The 24,913-nt window shown below is 35.2% G+C and overlaps 1 protein-coding gene and 1 long non-coding RNA gene across 3 annotated transcripts in view; one reads left to right on the forward strand and one right to left on the reverse strand.

The window, feature by feature from the left end:
- LOC138696466 (uncharacterized) overlaps window positions 1–14,017 on the forward strand; it is a 35,541-nt gene extending 21,524 nt beyond the window's left edge. Inside the window, exon 4 of the long non-coding RNA XR_011331389.1 lies at window positions 13,029–14,017. This is a non-coding gene — a long non-coding RNA (uncharacterized lncRNA). The remainder of the gene's footprint in view (window positions 1–13,028) is intronic.
- On the reverse strand, window positions 8,222–24,902 carry LOC138696464 (KICSTOR complex protein ITFG2-like). 2 transcript variants are annotated; one of them, XM_069821466.1, is made up of 5 exons: window positions 24,543–24,902; window positions 22,470–22,747; window positions 20,250–20,438; window positions 9,512–9,749; window positions 8,222–9,016 (listed from the first exon to the last, which is right to left on the reverse strand). In XM_069821466.1, exons 1-5 carry the CDS (start codon window positions 24,900–24,902, stop codon window positions 8,882–8,884), a joined length of 1,200 nt encoding a protein of 399 aa, XP_069677567.1. In that variant the 3' UTR covers window positions 8,222–8,881. The 2 variants fall into 2 exon arrangements, with proteins under 2 accessions (XP_069677567.1, XP_069677568.1); XM_069821467.1 differs by lacking the exon at window positions 20,250–20,438.
- Between the last annotated feature and the right edge of the window lie 11 nt (window positions 24,903–24,913).

Genomic DNA, 24,913 nt, shown 5'->3' on the forward strand with positions numbered 1-24,913 from the left:
TATATTGTAGCCGCATATTGCTTTTTCGTAAGTCCGAATGTTCAATTTTCTTTTCTCTTCTCTATTACTATGCTTCGCCACTTGTAATTTTAATTCATGTGCAGGTGTACCCATCTTCTTTATTTTGATCTTTTCGTGTAAAGGTCTTACAGAAAATTACATATTTAAAAGATTTTGCACACTATTCATTGTAACATTTGTGATGTAACGATCTAACGACTACTGCAGACAGCTTGAGAACAGATCTGAAAGTGCTCCTAACCCCTCTTATGCACATTGTATTGCCTCCCTACCATGCTCCAAAGCCTGCCAGTGAAACAGCACTACTGCGCATGCTCCAATGGAACAGTGTGCCGCAAGTGTCGAGCGGTAAACATAATTCCCAGGCGTCAACAAGACCAGTATACGTGCAGTGTTATTTTTACATATTATTATAATAAAGAATTATGTTGCTCACATAGTCTATTGCAGCTCATTGATATAAATTTAAAAACATGTTATTTGAAGAGGTGGTGCACTGCTCCTGTGCTCCTTAAGAGAAATCGCCACTGCATGTTACCTTTCTTCATTTTGTATTTTTTTTTTGTAGTGAAACGAATTATTTCGCAACTCTGGCTCCACTAGGAGAACAATTTTCTTCCCGAAATACAACAAAGATAAATAAACAAATTAAAGAAAAATACGCATGTGGATCTAATACTTTGTCCACATGCCATTGACGTCTGTCACTTCCTGGCATTTTCGGGGCATTGAGTCCATCAGATTGCAGAAATAGTTCTGGTCCTCAGCGAGATCTTTCCAGGTAGCCAGAACTTGATCCCACAACACTGATTTGGATTTTGAGGTGGGTTGTCTTGATATTAGTCAATCCTCCTCTTTTTCATGCCTTTCCATGAACCGTCTTTGAACCTTTATGCGATGTGCGGGGGGTGGTTATCCTGCTGGAAAATTAATTTTCCTTTGGAAAGAAAACGATTATAAATTCCATGAATCCAGTTCTTTCGCTTCTATTTTAAAGCCAGTGCAAACATATCTTATCACTAGCTATAATATAATTCTAATAAATGAAAGTTAATATACCAATTAAGTTTTGTTATGTTTGAATGCACATTGTGTAGTCTATTAATTTACTAATATTTCTTAGGTATGTAATTATAAGAATCACTTTCATGTGTTAAAATAAAAACTCAATTGTATGTTACCTAGATGACTAGTTTTCAGCTTTGTCTCAGTTGTTTTTATGATATTCTAACCTATGATCAATTTCTTCTAAAATTTTGAGTACCACGATCTTCGTGACGCAGTATCTTTCGTGAATTGTGTCATTCAAATTTTCAAAATGATCATTTCTTAAACGGTTAACATTATCTCCATCTGACTCTTAATTTTCGAGCAGTTCCAGATGTAACAATTCTGCATCGAAACGTTCTGCCATTTTATATTGGAACTAATGAACCATTAAAAATTTAAAGACGGAAATTTCTATCACTAAATATGATACTTTTACTGGTTCGTTAGGCTAAAGATGGTTGGCGAGATATAAAAATGATTTATTGAACCAGTAAATAAATTAATGAATCATTAAAACCTTAGTGAAGGTTGGCGAAACCGGCCCTATTTGTCATAAACTGAATGTGTAATGTAAAATTAATTTTAGTAGGTAGCTTTATAGTTATTTTTCCCACAAATTGTACTGCTGTTTCAATAATTCAATTATTTACTGTTAAATATAATGTGTAGGTCTATTGTAGACGAACTGAAGAATTATTACATCTGAATTTTGGTGAATTTATTATTTTTTAAATTTAGATTCAGATTTTTTTTCCACGCATATTATTTTAAATTCCCAATAGGGTGACAGTATCGACCTCTTGTCCTTAAAATTGTTATGTTTTAAACATACAGAATTAATAAAACTTAGTGTATTTAATTACTAACAAGTAATATAAAATTCCATATTTGATTGTGATTTCTTGGTATTCATAATCAATTAACCTAATCCACTTCCAAAACCTTACGGAGTTGAGCTGAGCTAAGCTAGCAAGCTGAGAGAGTGTTCGCTGTGCTTCCCACGTGACGTCATCACGTAGTACGAGAACGGGCGAGACTGCGCACTGCTTCACCATTATATTCCCATCAAGCTTCCATACACACCTTCTAGAGAGCTGACCCAAAACACTTTGCCGATGTCTTATCATTCAATTGTCCAGTAGAGAACTGAAGAAATAAGGGTTGTATTGGATAATGTACAATACTGTGGGTGTGTTTGATCTTCAATTACATCAACATTAAGAACTAGACATAAGGAAGGATGCATCAGACATTATTTATGTTTACTCTTACTGGGGACATTCAGTCAGTAAGGTAGTCAGTTATTAGACAGAGCTAACACAGCATTTGCAATACGAAACTTCTCTGTGATCCATTGCTATATCATGTCTGTTACGTCATCTGGCATTCACGTGATTTCACAAGCCACGCCTTACTGCAGGATGGTACAGAACTTAGTTAACTATCCCTGCATCGTTTGTATAATTGATGTGATAAGAAAATATTTGTGAACATTTGAATAATACAGTAATTAAACCACCGTTTACAGTAGTTAAATCAGTATATTCTTAAACATTTTATATAAACCATCAGAATAAACTTAAAGCTCTCCATCTGAAAAAATAAAAACGCATGAATCTTCTAGAAATTTCGAGAAAATTACGCATTTCTACAAAGCAAAATGAACTTCGTTAGCCTACATGTTAACCAAATATAATGTAAAGAATACTTGCAAACAATATACGAGCTACTGTTATGCATAAAATAATAACTTATTTCTTTATGAAAACTAAAAACTGGCAATTCAGAATATCCTGCAGAGCCACCGGTATAGCTTAGATGGCTAAGGCGCTGCTTGCTGATCCAGTTGTGCTTGGGCGCGGATTCGATTCCTGCTTGGGTTTTTTCTGAGGTTTCCCCCAACCATGGCGAATCCTCGGCCTCATCTCGCCAAATATCATCTATTCCATTGATGCTAAATGACCTTGTAGTTGATACAGCGTCGTTAAATAACCAAGTAAAATAAAATAGATTGCTGTGCTTGAGCCCCATAAAAACGTAAACAGTATATTCTTTACAGGATTAAAGAAAGAAAACTTCGATCACAAAATAAATGTTCTCTATGTCAGAGAATAACAATATTCTTCGCTCGTTAGTAAATAAAATGGAATAAAAAAGACACTTTCATAACTCACTGAAGTAACTTTGTCCTTAAAATAAAATAATTCCTTTGTGGTATTTAAACGAAATGTGTAACGTAGTGACAGAGTCCCACGTTTAATAAAGGGAAGCAGTGTGATCCCGCCAACACTTTATTTGACGCATTGTGCTGTTGCAAATAAGCTAGAGCAATCTTTAGTGCTGAGTAAACTACGGCATGTGAAATTTCTCCCAAGTTGCCATCATCCTCTGATGCATTCATGTCATTGTCGTTCGGTCAAAGACATGTCCATGACTGTATAATCAGAGTGCATGATACTAAACTCCAACACTCTGTAGCCCAGTAAATTACCTCTTTCATCGTTATCTTTATGAGCTGAATGGGTATGGAGTCTTCATCAGCTTTAACAAGATGTTTGGTTAACTTTTGTTTATAAAGACATTTGAAATTCTGTAAAACTCCCTGATTCCACAGCAGTGCAATTTGGGAGTAGAAAAACAGCTCTAATTCCTCCTGAGATTAGTTCCATTTCTGATGCATGTGATGGAGCATTGTCAATTTTTGGGGGACAATCCATTTGTTGAGGAATATTTTTTTTGGCTCATATAATAGACAGGTAGATAGATCATGCATAAGATTTTTCAATGCTCTAAACTTAGCAGATTTACCATCAAGGGAATTTTATTTGCCCCTGATGCATTGGAGCAAGCTAATACAGTCACACTTTCTTTTTGGATTTTGAAACCAGGTGTAGTTTTGTATGATGTAGATTCTAAAGTTTTCGGTGGACATTTGATATTTAAACCAGTTTCGTCACAATTGTATATCTGCTGGGGAGATAAATATCCAGCTTTTCTTTTAAAGAATAAGTAAACTTCGAGCATTTATCAGTAAATGTCTTAGAAAGCATGGTGAACTTCTTCCGCACACACCCTGTGCTTGATTGAAAGCAGGACCGGGTTGCAAGTAGAGGGGAGGAAGAAACTAAGTGACGCTGAGGAAGAAGGTACATACTGTACTGTATGTGAGTAGCCAATAATAATTACCTCCCTACTGTCTGGATGAGAGAGAAGTTACTGTAGTTGGTTCCCAATAAAAAAAAAAAAAAAGGAAGTTGACTCTAATATCTTGAAAATTATTTCATGTACAAAAAATACATTCTATCAGATGTCCCCTTCGATGTAATTTAACTTGTAATTGTTGGTCTGTATATATCTGAAATATTTCACATGCTATCGGAGGTGAAAGAGTTAAGTGGGCCACTCTGCATATGAGCTATTCCATCTCAAATCGACCGAAATATAGAGAAAATTGACCTTACAATTTCTAAATACAATGAAACTTTTTCTGTACATAGAGAACTGTGATACAATGCTTTGTGCAAAGTTTGAGGCATCAGAACTTCATAATGTTTAAATTAAAAATATTTAAATTTATCGTATTTTCATAAAATTAGCAACTTTAAACTGTTGTAGCTCCGAAATCCTTTCACCCAATGATCAAAATCATTGTTTATTTTGATGCTGAGAAATTAAAGTTTATATTGACATATAAACAGATTTTCTTACTTTTTATGGAAATGGAGAAATTTAGATTTTTCCTCATTAAGATGCCTTTGCCTAGGAAAAAATATTTTAAAAATATATAGTTAGATTCCGCATTGAAAGTACAAATAAACACATATTTTTTACTGATGGTATGTTGATAAGAAAGTATTGAAAATATCAAATAAAGAAAATAAATAGTACGTGCATGAACTAACCAGTTGACTGTGAGACGGGAGCTAGCTGAGACAAGCAAGGCCAGGAGACAAACACGTGATGTTTCGTCTAGTAGCGCATAGCTGCGCTAGTTTTATCACAAATTTTCATAAACACAGGAGTAAAATGACGCCCAATGCATCATCTCTCGGCCAGTGTGTGTGGTACTGCACCATTCAAGTCTAGGCATGTGAAAATAATTTATTTAATACCCTCGAAACTTATTGCCATACCACTAAGCAAACAATGCCGAATTCCTCTTCTCAGTATTTTTTTACATTTTTACAAATGAACCAAACGCATAAAAGTAAGTAAAATCAGATTATCTGTCTCTCTGTACACAATAAAAATAAGGATTACTTCTTATCATAACCTACCAAATGTCAGCTTCAAAATGAGCTCTCGTTCAATGTTCTACAGTAAATGGTTCCAGAGTTCTGAGCGCTGAAAGAGGCTTGTTTTTCTAAAATAGCTAAATTTGTCGCTCAACAATACGAAAACCGTTTGAATTTCGATAGTATATTTTTGCAAATGCACTCTCCTCAGCACCTTCTATAAATAGGGAAAAAATTAGAGTATAAAAAAAATGCGAGGTTTTTTACTGATCGATTTCATATGGAATAGCCCATATACAGTATAGATTGGTAACCTCTGTATCAAAATTTAAGAGGTGATTCTATATGTTAAATATAACAAAATATATGATTATGTCTCGTGACCAGAATATTGTACGAAATGGAAATATAAAAATTGGAGATTTATCCTCCAAAGTGGTGGAAAAATTCAAATATCTTGGAGCAACAGTAACAAATATAAATGACACTCAGGAGGAAATTAAACGCAGAATAAATATGGTAAATGCGTGTTATTATTCGGTTGAGAAGCTTTTATCATCTAGTCTGCTGTCAAAAAATCTGAAAGTTAGAATTTATAAAACAGTTATATTACCAGTTGTTCTGTATGGTTGTGAAACTTGGACTCTCACTCTGAGAGAGGAACATAGGTTAAGGGTGTTTGAGAATAAGGTGCATAGGAAAATATTTTGGGCTAAGCGAGATGAAGTTACAGGAGAATGGAGAAAGTTACACAACGCAGAACTGCACACATTGTATTCTTCACCTGACATAATTAGGAACATTAAATCCAGACGTTTGAGATGGGCAGGGCATGTAGCACGTATGGGCGAATCCAGAAATGCATATAGTGTTAGTTGGGAGACCGGAGGGAAAAAGACCTTTGGGGAGGCCGAGACGTAGATGGGAGGATAATATTAAAATGGATTTGAGGGAGGTGGGATATGATGATAGAGACTGGATTAATCTTGCACAGGATAGGGACCGATGGCGGGCTTATGTGAGGGCAGCAATGAACCTTCGGGTTCCTTAAAAGCTATTTGTAAGTAAGTAAGTAAGTATTATTACACTTTTCCTTCGATGAAGCATCGTTAAGCAAGAAAAAAAATAGTCTTTGCCCAATATTTGCAGCCCTCTATTGCACGGTAATGGCCTGAGAAATGGCTGATTGCTATACAAACAAATAGGTAAAAATAATCTGAACAGTTAATGTCTTGAATTTTCGTTTTCTTTTGCAAATTAAGCTGTTTAGCCATGAATTTAAATGGAATAATAGCATCGTTCAAATAAATCTTTTAACGCAGCACACTGTCGTGTCACCGATTGAGTACAGTAGAGGGGGAGGGGAAGAGGAAGGTAAGGAGTGCAGGCCGTGCTTGCTTAGAGTTATTGCAGCAGCCATGATGTTGCCAAATGCTTCATAGAAATATAACAATTTTCTCTAAAATGGTGAATGTTAGAGAAAAAGCTTATTTAGATTTTTCAAATCTCTCTACATGATCTATTACCAGTTTCATTTTTGTGCATCCACCTTGTATATAAAACCTTAGCCTTCACATACTCATGGAAGAGATATCACTATAATTGGAATGTCAGTATCATAGAAAGATGAATCCGATATTCTATTTTAAGTCAGATTCATTATGGTACATTTTTTCTAGTTTATCATACAGTACTTCATATCCAATAGCGATATTGCCTAATTTAATGGTTGTTTTGCAGTAACTGATATTTCTGAAAGTGCTGGGTGAATAAAGTAGAGAAACGTAATGTAGAGACACACCTCTTGGCTGAGCAGCTTTACTCCAATTAATTGAAATTTAGAAATCTTGAATTTTCTTTTTCTTTTTGCAAATTAAGCTGTTTAGCCATAAATTTAAATGGAATAATAGCCACACAGATGTGGCAGAAATGGTAATTCAACACGCCACTATTAATTTACGACATTACTAAATATAAGTAGTTAAAACATCATTTACTGACCCAAATTAAGAAAGGAGATGCTGAAACTGACTCCTTTCTATATCCAAACATTTGTAGCACCTTACAACAAGTGACACAATACAAATTGCAGTTTCTGTTGAGAAAAAGAGGTGATGTGTCGGTTCTTTCAGGATATATGAATTATTTTGATACACTTTTTCTTTTAGAGTTCCCAGAGACAAAAGCCACAAGGGGTTAGGTCTGAGGATCGAGAGATCTACACATTCCTACTGGTAATTCTATCTTCGAATACTGTATTAAGTCCATGTATAGAATATTCGGAGTGCTGTTGCAGAATCCTGTAGTAGAGACAGCATGCTTTTTGTCTTCTTCCAACAGAATTCTGCATCTGACTATTGTATGAATGGACTTCATACAGTATTCAAGGACACAATTATCAGAAGGAATGTGTGGCCCCATTCTTCCCCCAACCTAACCCCTTTGTGCTTTTTACCTCTGGGGAACTCTAAAAGACAAAATGTACAAAAATATTCCACATAACCTGGAAGAACTGCAAAATAGCATTCAGAGAAATACTGTCTCCATTTCTCAATGGAAACTGCAGCAAGTGATGTGTCCCTTCATAAGCAAGTGTGACAAATATTTGAGACAAGAAGTAAACAGTTGTAGTCTCTTTTCTTAATCTGTGTGAGTAAATAATTTTTAACTGCTTATATTTAGTAACATTCCATATTCATTTTGTGAGGAGTCGAATTAATGATATTGAACTGTATATCACTGATAGCAAGCTGTTTATGTAACTGGAGACTGCAAGTGGCTAGGCCGAGAGCTGGGTTGCAGCATTACATTTTCACTACAATCTATTCATCCATTAGTATAGATTGAAATAAAAATATTCCAATTTTATATAGGTAGAGTAATGTCTTAAAACATTAAAACGGTATAAAGCACAATTCCATGTGAAAACTGTATTTATTGTAGCCATAATGGGAAAAGTTTACTTACAAGAGTTCTTCTACTCAACTTCTATTTAAAGAGCACTTGAACAACTGATTATCTAGAAAGTGAGTGTGCTTAATTAACTTGAAACATTTTATTTTTTCTATGAAGGACTTACACAAAAGGGGGGAAAAGAAAATAACAATATTTCAATTTCTAGATAAAACTGAAGTATTGATGCAACACTGAATGACTTCAATTTCGATCAATTATGTTATTTTAATAAAAAATATAATTCACTTCCTATTAGTGTCGCACATAAGTATAGATGCCACATCTACACCAGGTGTAATGAAATTCATAAATAATTCCCAAAACATTTCATTATTATTTTTAGGAGAGGTTTACATTGTTCCCCTAAATTCATTGCTGATGAAATAAAACACATGATGTTTGAAGGTTGAATCTACCTTTGTGTTCATGTAAAATGTGAAGGAAGGATAAAGGAGTCCTACTCATCAGGGTCGTTGCAAATGGTTAAACATATCTAACAAAGGCTGATGAAACATTTGAAATGACGTATGTGCTATATTTCATCAGCAGTTAAAAAGGCTCAATCTAAACTCCTTTTGGATGAGCACCATTACCATCTTCTTTCTATATGGACATCAGTACTATCTTTGGCCGTATAGACACCATTCCATCAGGAGCTGAGCACGCCTTGGATCCTCTTCTACTGCAGTCAGCTGTTTTGGAGAAAAGGTCTTGGCTCTCATGCTTGTTAACTGGACATCATAATAAACGTAAATCTGAAAACAAAAATGAGTAAATGATGTGAGTAATGGCATCCTTGCTAGTGACTTGGGTTGAAGTTCTAGTTAGTGGAAGTGAAATTTGTTGTTGTACTGGGTAGTTCTTGATATACTTTCGTTCCCTTTCCTTTTCTACCATTTTGCAATTCATTAACATCCATAAATTGAGACAATAGGTAACAATTACACTAGACAGCAGGTGCAACAGGTACCTATTGATGTGAAATATTTATGGACTTGATCCATCTACTTAGAAATAAGTCACACAAACATAGTTTGTGCATTAAAAGTACACATTTTTGCTGATGTATTATGTATGCAGTTGCCTGACCTTAGGAATAAATAACACCAACATAGTTTGTGCATTAAAAGCATACATTTTCGCTAATGTAATATGTATACAGTTGCATTGACCTTAGGAATAAGAAACACAAATATAATTTGTGCATTAAAAGTATACATTTTCGCTAATGTATTATGTATTGCACTGACCTTGTTAGTGAATGTTGTGTAGACGAGACAAGGAACAGGCATCTGTCCAGGCTGAAGGGTGTAGTAACCTGAACAGAAGCTTACCACAGACTCTTCAAGTTGAAAGCGGACACTACATTTCTCTTGGTCCAGAATGTACGTCTGTCCATCCCATGAACATGCTACAATTTCATCACGACCATCCCCTGTCATGTCTAACTTTGTAAGAGCAAAAAGCTGATGGTCGACTTGGATTGACCTTGATAAACAAACAATATGCGTAATAAGCAGACATCGGATTCTAGGGCAAATGCCTATTTTGTTTCTTTAGGAGAAAAGTAAAAATAATTATTAATATTTGTGTTTCATGGAAATTGAAAGGTATTCAAAGAGTTTTATAGTGCCCTAAAATGCCCTAAAACGGTTATTAGAGCCTAATTTGTTAATATTCGCCTAAAAATGCCTAACTCACTGTAAAGTTTCGCATTTTACTCTTACTTTTTATAATTTATACATGCATTCACTGCGAAATTTAAGGCATTTAAAAAGTGGAAAGTTTGCTTCACACCGGCCATGAAACCATTGATGAAGGAAACAAAATGTTTTGAATCTCACGACACTCGCAATAGATTTCACCGAATTTAACATGTTTGGAGGCATAAATGCCGACAAAGAACCAACCTTAGTTTTGAAGCAGGCAACAATCACATGTGCTGCTACCGATTCAGAGATATACTATACTATAAAAATGACTGTTTTCGGTCTGAAACCGATTAGCTGTAGTGCCCTTCAGAGTGTCATAAAATCACAATTTTTGGAGAAAGAGTGTTTTTGAAATATTTATGAAAAGTCGTAAAACTGCGAATTAGTAGGGTAAACCGTTACAAAATATTTAAAAGAATGGCCCTCCTAGTGTTAACACTACCAGGAAATGCAACAATAAGTGGAACTTTGTATTTTTGTCCAATTGAATCTCAATAACAACGGTTCATTTGAATGCTCGTTAACAGTTGCTCTTTCCCTCACCTTATTTGTGTTGAGAAGTTTTGAGCGGTAGGACGTTTTCCTGTGAAGTTTAACGTGATAATGCCGAAAAATATAAGTGCAAAATCTACATTGATCCGGCAATGGCTAACAGAATATTCAGAATTCACTTATGATGGAAAAATAATATTCTGCAAGATTTGTAGCAAACAGGTTTGTAACAATAGTTGAAATATATAAATTCTATTAATTTTAATGAGTAGGCCTATAATATTTATACATTGACTGAGCTATCCTGAGGTATAATTCTTTTTAAGACCACTACACTTTAACCTTTTAAATTCCGATAGTTAAAGTATTTGCAGGTCATTAAAATTTTGATTGTTCGAACCCACTAACTTTGTGATAGAAATACGGCAATACAACAATTAGGATTTTATTTTAATTCAGTTTACTTTACATTTTTAGATTTCGCAAGAAAAGAAGTGCCACCTAAAGCAGCATGTGCAAGGAGCGGCTCATAAGGCTAAAGCTCAGCAGAAAAATCAACTGCAACAAACTTTACTAACACAGCCTACTTCATCCAATCTCAGCAGCAATTTCTATGCTGATTTAACCAGAGCGTTTGTTGCTGCTAACATTCCCTGGAATGCAATTGAAAATCCGGTTTTAAGACAGTTTTTACAAAAATACTGCAAACAAAATATCCCATCTGAGTCGACCCTAAGAAAAAATTACTTAGACAGAATATACAATGAAACTTTAGCTTCCATTCGGGAGGATATAGGTGATTCTTACATATGGGTCTCTGTGGATGAAACCTCAGATCCTATGAATGGGTATATAGCAAATATGGTAGTAGGAAAACTTAGTCCTGATGGACCTTCGATTCCACACCTCGTATGTGTTAAGGAACTTTCGAAAGTGAATAGCCAAGCCATTGCTTATTTTGTAAATAAAGGCCTACAGTCTTTATACTCAGGTAATATAGACGATTCTAAAGTTCTCTTGTTTTGTACTGATGCTGCCTCATACATGGTTGCTGCAGCTCCACTTCTTAAAACATTTTATCCTAACCTCACGCATGTAACCTGTCTAGCACATGGCCTTCACAGGGTTTCTGAAACAATCCGGAATGAATTTCCTCTTGTCAATTCGTTTATTTCTAACACAAAAAAATGTTTTTGTAAAGCCCTATCCAGGATTTCAATATTCAGAGAGAACTTTCCAGATATCCCACTCCCACCTCAGCCGGTTGTTACACGATGGGGAACCTGGATTCAGTCAGTGGTGTATTATTCTAAGTATTTTAAAGAAGTGGTCACAGTTATTGATAAATTACCTGAAACTGATAGTGCAGCGTGTGTGAAAGCAGTGAAAGATTGTCTGAATGACTCACGAGTGAAAAACGATATTGCCTACATAACATCAAACTTTTCTTTCATACCTGCAAGCATTGAACAATTAGAATGTGAAAAACAATCTCTTTGTAGCCAAATAGCAATAGTAAAGGAAGCTCAAGTGAACATACATTCTGCTTTGGGCAAAACTGGGAAAAAAGTTAAAAATAAATGGGACAACGTATTAAATAAGAATGTAGGATTTTCATTGTTGGAAAAAGTATCAAGAGTGATATCGGGGGAAAGTGTAAATGTTCCAGTAAGTATTGATGTTTCTATTGTACCTAATTTAAAATTTGCGCCTCTCACATCAGTTTCGGTTGAAAGAAGTATTTCTGCTTTCAAAATGATTCTCAGTGACAAAAGGCAAAGGTTAACTGTGGAGAATTTAGAAAAAATTCTGGTGGTGTACTGTGCAGATAATTATAATAAAGTCTGAGCATGGAACTGAATTTCAATAACTTAAAATGAGTAATCTTGATATCAATAATCATTATTTCATTAGTTTCAATATATTAAATTTGTGCAGCTCTGTTTATAAATATAATATAGTATTCTTTTTTAATGTTTAAACATACTTTTTTGTGCGTATTTTAATGTATAACTAAAAATTTCAGTGAAAGAAATAAGTATGATACCTTGATGTGCCTAAAATGCCTATTTTCATTAAAATAGAGCCTAATTTTACAAATTTTGAGCTTATTTTAGACGCCTAAAACTGCAATTTTTAGTGCCTAAAAATCCGATGTCTAGTAATAAGGCATACATTCCGAGTAGCGTATACAATTTTTTTAACAAATTCAACTGAGTGACAGAATAAACTAAACCACTGATTAGTTCCAATGATTAGGTTTGTTACAGCCATAAGGCAATAAAATACACCTTCCTGAGTTGTACTTTATTATAATAAAATCTGTGATACTCAAAATAATTTTTAAGGAAAACATTTAAGATGTAATTATCAAAATGTAACGACTTATAATTTTGCTAGTTTAACATAGTCAGTCAATGAGCTACTTGCCTCGTTAATTTCTGTTGTATGTTGGACGAAGTGATCATTAAATAGTGCTTTGTACATGGGTCACTCAATAATTAGTAGTAACATTTGAATTAACAACAAAGAAAACATTTTTGAAACAGTCATATTGTTGCAGTGCTCAGAAGTAATCCCCTCTGCTCATGAAGAACCCACCTCCACGCCTCAGGGAGACAACGAATGCCATCCACAGCATCTTGTTCTACTAATCTTCGAACAGACTGCTCTACTGCTGCTATAATTGCCTGTCTGGTTCTAAAGCGAACTTCTCTAATGGTAATTTCATTTTTGCGAAAAGGTCAAAATCACATGGGCTCATATCTGGGGAGTATGGAGGATGCTCCAGAATTTCCCAGTTCTATCTGCGAAGTAAATTAACCACAGGGGCAGCTATGTGAGAGCTAGCACCATCATGTAGCACAAGAGGATGAGAATTCAGGAGATTTGGATGTTTATGGCGCACAGCCGGTCATAAATGGTGTTCCAGAAAGTAACTGTAATATGAACCATTCACATGATTTCCCACAGGAACTGAATAAGTGACAAGGACACTGCCAAAGTCATAAGCAACAATCAATCAATCTTCTTAATGTATCCAGCTGTTTGCTGACAACATAAAGTCCACTATAGGCTTTTCAGTTCTTGTTTCTCATGAGAAATGAGGGGTATTTTGATCAGTGTTCATTATAGATGCCTGTTGCTAGTATCCAGAGTTGGGATGTAGTCGATATATACTGCAGAGCTGTGTCTTCTGCAACTGGTACTGATGATTTTAATTTACTTCTTTTGTGGTTTATGGATGGACAGTATAGAAGAACGTGTTCCAGATCTTCATCATGATTATTACACCATGGACAAGTAGGACTATCAGAAAGGTGAAATCGGTATAGGTACAATTGTGTTACAATGTGACCTGTTCTGGCTCTTGTTAAAATGTTTGAACATGTCTGGGCAAGTTTTTGTACATTTCCAGGTCATTTGGTTTCTTCTGAATGGACTGTAAAATTTTTCCTTTGTCAAAAGAGAGCCAACTGTTGATCCATAGGTTTATAAAATGAGACCTTACTGAAGCAAAGGCACTGAATAAAGATATCACTTGGTTGCAAATATGTTGCCTTTGTAATATTATCGACTTTCTCGTTTCCAGGTATGCCACAATGACTAGGTATCCATTGAAATATTTCCTTTTGGAAGTTTTTTTTAGTTAACTTAGTTGTTTCTGAATTGGAATAATTCTAGTGCGTATAGTTTTGGTACATATTTGATTATATTAAATATAGCCCCCTTGGAGTCAGTAATTATGCAAATAGATTTTTCAGAAATTTGAGTAACACACTGAAGAACAGCATCAAAAGCTAGCAATTCAGTGTCAAGACTGGAGGAGGATGAACATGGTATGAAGTAACATTTTGATATTTGATATTTTTGATCCTGATGTCCCATCATCAGGATTTAGAGATTCATCTGTATAAATTTGAAGGTGATCCTTATATGTGCTGCAGATTAGTCCCATGGCATCTAACTTAAGAATGTATGGAGGATCATTTTTGGAATGATTTCCTGGAATTTGTATGTTATGTTCTGGAATTAGCCATTTCCATGGAGAAATTTCGTTCACAACTAAGTTTTAGCAATGAGTGTGTCTGTGATATAGATTGGTATTTCTTCTTTGTTTATATTGTAGAAATTACATAGGATATTATCTGACAGTTTGAAGAACATCTGAGATCTGAGTAAGGCCTGCAATTTTAAATGTATTTTTAGATCCTCTTTTAATACATAGTGTCTGATGGGTTGAATATTACATTCAGTTTCTAGGGCAATAATTGATGTGGTTTTTGGTACTCCTAAGCAAAATCTTAAGGCTGAGTTTTGAAGAACAGAAATTTTTTGTAGATGAGTTGCTGATGCTCCTCCCCATATTTCACATCCATAGGTCAATTCTGATCGTATATAAGCATTATAAAACAGACGCATTGTCGTGGTATCTGATCCCCATTCCTTATTAGCTATGATCTTCAAGAAGCAACATTGGTTAAATGTGTTTTCCATAAAAGTTTTTCATCAAAAATTAATCCTAGCATCTTAGGAGTTGGAGTGTACTGAATTTCTTGATTATTCAAATAAATGTGAGGTTTATAGTTTTTTAGGCTATATCTTCTTGTGAAGACAGTATATTCAGTTTTTGATTGTGAGATAGATAAATTCCATTTGGATGCCTAATTACTGATATTATTTACAGCTGTTTGTATAACTCTTAATGATTCATTTGGATCATTGTTCGTAACCCATATTGTAACATCATCTGCATAGGTACTTATTTTTACCTCAGGTGGAACAACATCAGGTAAGTCATGTAACATTATATTAAATAAATTTGGGCTTAAAACTGAACCTTGAGGTATACCACCTGTGATTGTTTTGGATAAAGATAAATTATTATTTACTGAGGTTTGAATTGTCCTTCATTAAGAAAATAATGTAGAAATCTTAGCATTCTGCCTTTGATTCCAAGTTTCATAGTTGTAATAAAATGGATCTGTGAGGAGTATTATCAAAAGCGGCTTCAAAGTCTATCATTATAGCTAATGTGGTCTTCTTTTCTGTAAAATCTTTATAAATATCTTGAGCAAAATATAATAGAACTTCAGTTGTGCCACATGATGGTCTAAAGCCAAACTGATATGGGCTTAAAAGATTAAAAGTTTCAAGTCTCGGTTAATCTTCTGTGAACAATGTGTTCCAGTAATTTAGAAATGCAGGATGTTAAAGATATCAGACTGTATGATTTAGGGTCCAATTTGTCTTTACCTGGTTTGAGAATAGGAATTATAATTGCGTTTTTCCAAGTTTTAGGATAAAAGCCTGTTTTCCAAATTTTATTGAAGACATGGTGAATTTCTTGCCTAATTTTATCAGAGGAATTTAATAACATGCTGTTATGAATTTCATTTTCTCCTGCAACAGAATTGTGTAGTTCTGATATTGCCAAGTTTATTTCTTCAGTGGTAAAAGCATTGTCTTTTATATCATTAAGATGAAAAATGAGTTGAAAATTACTTGTAAGAATTGTTCTTCTTTGTTCATATATTTAGGCGATGAATTATTAGTCAGCCTTTGAGCATAGTGTGAATTTAAGAGGTGTGCCTTTTTAGCATTTTCTGTTATTATTGTTTGATTACTATCTTTAAGGTGAGTGATGTGTTCATAACTCTTGCCTTCTATGGCTTTGAATCTTTTCCATACAGTTGTAGGTGGAGTATTTGGGTTTAAAGTGTCAACAAATTGCTGCCAGCTTGTTCTTTTGGCTTCAAGACTACTTCTTCTGAGATTTGCCCTTGCTTTATTATATTTTATTTTGTCATCAACTGTCGTTTTCATCCATTGTCGCCGAGCAGGTTGCTGTTGTTTTCTCATGTAAGTTAAATCATTATTCCACCTGATGTTCATAGGTCAATATGATTGTTGTTTGATAGTGAGAATAGACTGTTTTGCTGCAGTTATGATGATATCAGTAATTTCTGAAGTTCTGAAATTAATAGTTTTTTGAGACAGTATTGTTTCATCATTAAAATTGTTAAATCTTGTAGTTTCATTATGGACTTTATTTTCCATTTTGTTTTAGGTAGCATGTTATCTGGCGAGTTACTTGTAGAGAATGAAAATGTAATATAAAAGGAAGATGATCACTTGACAGATCTTCCCCAACACTCCAGTTTTTGAAATTATCATATATGTTACATGAGCAGAAAGAGAGATCTAGAGTACTTGTAGATCCTGTACTTGCACATTGATATGTTGCTGTTTTGTTATCATTAAGTAAAATGATGTCATTATCCAGTAACCATTTGTAGATTATGTTTCCATATTGATTTGAAGGTCCATTATTCCATATGTGATGTTTACTGTTAAAGTCACCAACTATGATAAACTTGTGATCAGATAGGATCAATTGTTCTATATAATCCATTACTAGATTTAGGCCTGGAGGTATATATATATATATATATATATATATATATATATATATATATATATATATATATATATACATTGACAAGTGAAAATGAAATGTTATTTTGAAGTAATAATTTTGTCCTGATGTATTCAATTTGGCCTTTAAATTGTTGTTTAGATGCAATTACATGGAGTTGTGGATCATAGTGACAACACCTCCACCCCCTCTATCTTCACGAAACAGATTAAAAATTTTGTAGTCACCAAATTTGTAAAATTTAAAAAATCATCGATCTGAAAAGATTCTTGTGTGCATATTATAGAAGGCTTTTTGTCTTGAACTTTTTGCTTTAATAAATTCATTTTGTTTCTTAAAGACCTAGAGTTCCATTGTAAGATTTTTAGCGTGTCTGTATCTTTTTCGTTAATGTTGCCTTTTCGTTTTAGTTCTCGGTTTTTAATGTACTACCCAATGAGACATGGAATTTATTCTTTTTTAGCCTCATTTTTTATATTACAGAGAATGGATTTTGCTTCTGCATTGGACTGACACCATAATTCAATCCTTTTGGTATTATATTTGCCTCTTTGTCTCATTATTATGGTTCTTTTCAATATTAAACTTGGCTCTGATTGACGGGACAGTGTGACTTTTGGTGTTCCAAATAAGTACTTTAGTACAATTATTGGCATCTCTTAGTGCATCCCTACCTGGAGATCCGATTGAGGGACCTCTGGAGAATTTTACACTAAGGGACTCCATGTATCATAAGCAGTGAATAATATAGTGGGACTGCGTTGGTGTTAATGCAGCTTCTGTGGGCATCTCTTTATTACTTGTTAGCTTAAACAACAAATTTAAGTCCCCTCACCACATCAAGGTGAGTATTCAGGAGGGGGGAACAATGAACATGACTAAGTGGATCCTGTTCTTGCCGATACTTTTTTTGCCATGGGGAATCATTGTGCCGCCATTCATTTGATTGTCTCTTCAATTTTGATTGGTATCATCGAACCCAGGTTTCATCTAAAGTTGATATATGTTGAAGGAAATGCTCGCCTTCACGTCTATAGCGTTCTAAGTACAATTTCACTGTTTGCATTTTCTGCCACATGTTTTCCTCTTTAAGATTGTGTGGAACACACCGAGGGCAGATTTTCTTCATCTTTAACTTCTTCTTAAGTATGTGAAGAATTGTACCAGGAGCAATTCCAACTTCCATTGCTAGTTCAACACAAGTCCAACAACAGTGTTCCTCAAGCAGTGCTCTTACAGTGTTCACATGCACATCATCATTTGCCATTTGCAGTCTGCCAGCTCCACGTTTTTGATGACATCTTCCCAACTGTTGTGAAATGCATGTGCCCACCTAGCCATGGTACGATATGGTGAAGTCTCTCTACCACAAGCTTCCAGGAATGCTGTATGGCATTGTCGAGCATTCTTGTCTCTTGCAATCTGAATTTTAATTAAGCATCTTTGTTCGTATTTGCTAAACATTTTAGAGCACTACAGATAACAGTCTACAAATTAAACTCACTACAAATATCTTATAAATGAGATTATTGTCTTCAAACTTACAGATAACACATATCAGATGTTCTTCTTGCTCACTGTTATCAGCTTCCATCATTTACTGCTGACAACGCCACATACAAACATGTTGTTGTTGAATAATTTCAAGGGAAAAATTCTTCCGGGACCGGGTATCGATCCCAGGATCTCTGGTTGAATGTACCAGTGCTCTGCCAACTGAGCTACCCGGGAACTCCACCTGACACCATCTCAACTTTTCCCTTTATATCCACACAACTCGCGTGGGCTGACGAAACGCCAGAGACCCACATCGAGTGCACACAATCTCTGTGTGACTTGTAATTGTGGTTTTCTGTTAACATACACAGTGACGTATATATTATGCAAATCTAGTCTTTCAGGTGAAGCTCCCTGTAAAGCAGATTTGAATAATTTCAAGGGAAAAATTGTTCCGGGGCCGGGTATCAATCCCGGGACCTCTGGTTGAACGTACTAGCGCTCTGCCAACTGAGCTACCCGGGAACTCCACCCGACACCGTCTCAACTTTTCCCTTTATACCTGGCCCCGGAACAATTTTTCCCTTGAAATTATTCAAATCTGCTTTACAGGGAGCTTCACCTGAAAGACTAGATTTGCATAATGTTGTTGTTTCAATGCCTTGCATCTAGCAATGAAGCCATTAGCATTCATGCTCTCCAATACTTCTGGGCTACAGTGTCTTCTGCAGATAGTGCATTGTAGGTCTTCAAATGGCTCTCGTTCATCTCCTCTTGCCTGCTGCACAGGTGACGCAATGGACATTGTTGCCACTAATTATTGAATGACCCATGTATAGTTTCATTCGATGTTTATTCTTCAACACTGTGAACTCTGTCAATAGAAAGAATTTGTATAGTTGGACCATCTAGCCAGTACAAAGTATTGTGAGATACTAAACTGCAGCTTCAACAGTATTTTTCCATTATTTGATGGCATGCCTAAATGTGGTGATTTTATAGCTGTTATATTCACTTCACTACTAACAACAGTTCCTCCAATACACGCATGTTACAGATATGACGATAGTCAGTCATTTTGTAACTGCTACACTGGCACAATTTAAGATGTTTTACAAACAAGCCACTGTAAGAAAATAAATTCACTAATTCAGGTGATATATCGTGTGCATATTTTATATTGCGATCATAATATAACATAATGTAATTTACTGCAGAAAAAATATAATTATTGTAATTAATGTAATGTAGTTTTATGAAGAAAAATAACTTTTTTTTAAGCCCGAATATTTATTTAGTAGATAATATTTAGTACATTTCGTCACTGCACCTCCAAAATCTGCTATGTGCATTTAAATAAAATTGTTCAGGAGAAAGACTAAAGCATTATCACTTTTAATTCTCTTGATTTTCAAAGCTAATTTCGATATAATTTCATCACTTGTTATGTAATGATTGAAATTATACCGGAAGTAGCTTTGAAAATCTATGAAATTAAAAGTGATTATGCCTTTTTCTTTCTTCTGAAGAAATCTGTTTAAATGCATATAGCGGATTTAGTGCTTTAAGCTCAAAGTTAGCAACATTTTTAAGTGCCAATCATCTTTGATTCTTAGTACGTATCTCATCATATGTTGTTTTGAGTATAACTCGTTGAAGAGATATCAGTAACATGCAGAATATGACCAAAATGACAGATGGATAAATGAGGTCACGAATATAAAATTCCCAATTGAAGGTATTCAGAGTTATCTGGCCAGTAACACTTTTTAAAGGAAAGATTAAATCTTAACTAAACATACCTATGTAGGTTTAAGCAATACATGGCAACATAACATAGTAACATACCACACAACATTTTCGTCCTGAACCAACATGAGTGTTCCATCTAGTGTTGCTACTGCATACAATGAAGATGCAGAAGTATCTGTACTACCCATTTTAATACCACCTTGAATTTCTGTTGATACATTGGGGTTGCGCATTCTGGAGCAGGAGAGTGGATGGTATTCTACAGAAGTAGGTGCCAACATCTCACTAAATAAAAAGAAAAATGACTGTAAATATGTTACTAAATAGATCACAGTCCGTTGTTTTATTCAGGCACCATCAACTGGATCATTTCCAAATTGGGCAGTAGGCCTCTTCTCTCCTAAGGAGCAAAGAAATGCAAGTGAAGAAACTACAGGGAGACTGGGGGGCGCTTCCCCTAAGGTTAGAGCCCAATTTAGGTGTGTGTGTATTAATAGAAAATTAGGGGCTAGAAAACAGGACGCATGTTTATATGACATTTTTTTTCGATTAATACACACACACACACCTAAAATGGGCTCTAACCTTAGGGGAAATGCCACTGCCCCTGTTCAGAAGCGTGCCTGGAGACTGTGGCAAGATAGTTATTTTGCTGCTCTCCCCTTTTGTTGATTATACCCATGGGCAGCAAGATTGCCTATCAGGAGTCAAGAGTTACCAGCTGATGCTGGCTGGTATCATTGTTAATCAGTGTCATATTATACAGTTCTAAGGTTGCAAATAACTAACAAGGGAACCTCTCCAACTGGGATACCCTGGTTGTAATAAAGAATTGACAACAACCTAATTTTGGGTCCACAAATGGCGTGGTAACAGTGATTCATTGTGCTTTTTTGTCGTTTATGCGATGTTCGATTGTAATCAGTTATTCTGTTCGTGCCCTACACTGGGTTAGAAACGCCATCTTACTGCTGTTGCTTCACAGAACGAAACACGCACAGCGCAGTCATATCTTGTGTCTCATGTGTTTCCCTTGTAGCATTTTCAACTTCAACATATACCAATTTAATAATGACGTCTGTAAATCCTGTCAATGTTGTAAATATTTTGAAGCAAGAGGTTGAAAAGGTATACGGTAGGCATAATATTGTGGAAGAGGGACCTGATGATTATGTTATTTGCGAGTGAACTTTCACAACTACTACTGTTTTTTCCCTTGTCTTGTTTATTTCATGGACTCGAAAATCGAGTAGTACTCTGGAAACATGATCCCACCACAATGGGTAGAAATGTTGAGAAGAGGGCGATCTTACTTTTTTATCTTCTGTTAGCACGATAATAGAATCCACATAGAGGAGTGTAAAGAGCCTTCAGTTGAGGAACGAAATTATAACTTAAATTCGAAGTGCTATTTGGTAAAGTATATTGCAGACTTAATATTTATTAGTCTGGTTTAACTGGACCCTTCTCCTGCATCAGTTTGATTCACTATAATTAGTGTGAAAGCCTGGCTGTGCTCTGGTAGATGATCAGCACAAGATTCCAACTCGTTCAACAAATGGTTGCCAAACTTTATCACCACGAGCTCATGAAGGAAATTTTGAAGTATCTGGTGAGTACTTGTTCTTATTTTCTAACTTAACTCCTGTACATATGTGTACTATGTTATATACAGCAGTAATTTTATGCAAGCTCCGAACATTTGTTCTGCCAAGATATTTGTCAAGTACCTCTCTACAATATCTTAGATTATCATGAAGTTTGAATCGTTGTCATTTCACGGTTCTACATGCTATTACAGAAATGAAATAAATAAAGAATATTCCTTCCAAATGAAACGACAGATTATGAGGTAAACATTACCTTTAGCAGCCAAAACTCAACTCTAAGTGACAGGAGGCCGAAGTACCACTATGACAAAAAATTAAAATGGATCAGATGAGGGGATGGCTATGTGACCATAAGCCAAGGACTGTAACAAGATTAATGTGGATTAGATGAAGGGTTGCCAAGAACTGTGACAAGATTATCACTTAGCTATCCCCTCATCTAACTCACTTTAACTCTGTCACAGTCCTAGGCCTCCTGTCACTTAGCACCATTGTGTTGTGGCTGCTAAAGGTACAGTAAGTAATGTTTACAGATTATTAGGCTGTATAAAATTAACATGTAATAAAAATCCCAAACCCGAAATTAGATGTTACCACTGCCTCTGTATTATGCCTATTCTTGTTAAGGAGAAAGGACTTGGAAACAAGAATATAATGAAATTGTACTAAATGTCGGAACTTCATCAAATTTTACTGTTGGACTAACCTGTTTGTTGGGTCCATTTCTTCGTTAGAATGGCATCGGATTTTCATTAGAGTGCCACCTGGTTGAGCTACTAAGAGACATGGTGTACCATCCGGCAAATGATTCAGTGTTACAGTTCCAATTTGATTGGCACATTCCCACTTATGCAATCCAATCAGTTTCCCTGAACCTGGTTCATTTGAATCAGGTACCCAACGATATGATCGAACTACTCGATCTGTTAGTCCCATCACCAATTCTGTGCACCCATCTCCATCGATGTCTCCAAGCAGCACAACCTATAGGACAATAGGTAATTCTGTACAAGAGCGCGGTAACTCTGGAGGACGACCACTCCAAGATTTTCGATTTTTTTTTACAAACGACGATTTTATGCTCCATTATCGAAAGGTAATACAAAAAAAAAAAAAACCGTGAACACATAACTTATCACAACCTAAACTAATTTTAACTAATCCAACTAGGGTAACCTAAGCTAAAATAACATCAGGTTAGTTTAGGTTGTGATAGGTTATAACCGAATTTTTTTTTTCGAAAATGAAGCATAAAATCGTCGTTTGTGGGGGTGGGGTGAGGAGTTAGAAAATCGTGTAGTGGTCGTGCTCTAAAATTACCAAGGGTGCTACCAAACGAAGGCAAATTTTAATTGGAAAATGTTTGAAATTCCACTATTCGTACAAACGCTATTAAGGTTCAGCGGAATTTTTTTAAGAAGTATGGAACGATTCATATGTTAGCAATGCTGCAACGTATAACTGGAGGCTGTCCGAGTGTTTAGGCGAGAAGACTGAAGACGAAGTAGTGGCTTTTCGATTCCAGATAGGTGTCAACTCTCCATTTTCCTCCCCCCTTTTTTTCTTGGTCGATACGTTTAACTATAGGGTAATTCCATTTGTGACAGACACGACAAATGACTCTCTACAAAAATATAAAGATTTATTTCTACTTCAACATAACATTAGCAGACTTTTAAACTATATCAGATACAAAGTGCATGTACACAGCTACACTTTCATGTAAGGAGCAAGTATCAATCTCTATTTATTACAGATATCTAAGTACAAGTAATGTTGTGACAGACACGACAGAAAAAGGAACACAAATTAAAGGGAAGTCCAACAATGTACTATATCTTCCAATATTAGCAACTTCTTTTGTTAGTACTATAATCATAGAAAGGTAGAATATCCTTCCTTAATATGCTACAGATAGTTTTTCATTTGAAACATTTATGAAGTATATATTAAGCCCTATTCTCGTGACAGACACGACATACAAACTGTGACAGACACTACATATTCCAAATATGATTTACAAAATTACATGCATTTGCAAATTAAAGAACATCATTATCAAACTAGATATGTTGAAAATTTAGTTTAAGCCTATTATCAAATTGTGGCTCTGGTAGAATTTTTATAACCTGGTCTTTGTCAATATCAGCCTCATCACCAATAGCAGGCGAAAAGAATTTCTTGGACTTCCTCTCATGCCGAAGGAATTTTACATGAAGTGTATCATCCTTGTCATATGTCTTCACTTCCAAACATCTTCAGTTCACAGTGCTGTCAGCATATGATTTATGCAAAAATACGGCCAATTATCTTTGATTTCATAAAATATAGACATTAAAGTCTCTGGTATAGCATTCAAGAATTGTCTAGAACCACTTTGAGAAAATGGCAATTTGGTTGACATAATTATGGAATTACCCTATACTAGAAGCCAAGTAGATATATAAATCATGCCTAAGTCTACCAAAGATAGCGCCCTTGTACAGATAATTATACTCAGTAGGTGAATTAAGTACAATAATCAAAATAATTGATAAATTTCAGAACACGGATTCCTTCCTTCCTCTCTTACTTCAAAATTCCAACCTTGTGCACACAAAATAAATTATTGGCACTGAAAGGTGACTTTTCGTAAGTATGATGATGCGCATTCGACAAACGCAGACAAATCTGCTCTTTTTAGTATTTTAAGATAAAATTGTCAGTGAGGAATCAGTATACTGAAATTTTCCCAAAATAATATAATCGTATCAAATAGTTTTACCTTAGTGGGACTTACTTTAGTATTGGCAGGAATTCTTTGAACATGGACAGATTCTAGTTTTCCTTTCTTTTGATCTGCAGTATCATCTTGTTTCGCCTTGAACAGAATATGGCACCAACCATCTCCTCCAACCGCAACCAATGCATTACTTCCAATATTAAAAATATCTCCAATACCTAAGGCAGTTATCATTCCAAGGCCAGTAATTTTCTGCCACATTCGATCACTTTTGAACAAACACAGGTCTCCACTCATGTTGCCAACAACAAGTTCATTGTTGCCATCATTGTCCACATCGTCAAGAGCAAGAGCATTTGGAAATATTGTTCCATTCATATCAAATTCAAACCTTTTTACGAAACACACCGCCCGCATGTTTGTACTGT

The sequence above is a fragment of the Periplaneta americana genome, chromosome 3, assembly GCF_040183065.1.
Source record: "Periplaneta americana isolate PAMFEO1 chromosome 3, P.americana_PAMFEO1_priV1, whole genome shotgun sequence".
Classification (NCBI taxonomy): domain Eukaryota; kingdom Metazoa; phylum Arthropoda; class Insecta; order Blattodea; family Blattidae; genus Periplaneta; species Periplaneta americana.

Bases quoted from the DNA above. Each gene is read 5' to 3' on its own strand.
- LOC138696464 (XM_069821466.1), bottom strand. From the start codon at position 24,902: ATGCGGGCGGTGTGTTTCGTAAAAAGGTTTGAATTTGATATGAATGGA. The intron at 20,439-22,469 runs GTTAGTCCAACA...CTTTTTATTTAG, and splicing joins GAAATGGACCCAACAAACAG to TGAGATGTTGGCACCTACTT. The intron at 9,750-20,249 runs GTATGTTACTAT...TTGTTTATCAAG, and splicing joins CAGGACGAAAATGTTGTGTG to GTCAATCCAAGTCGACCATC.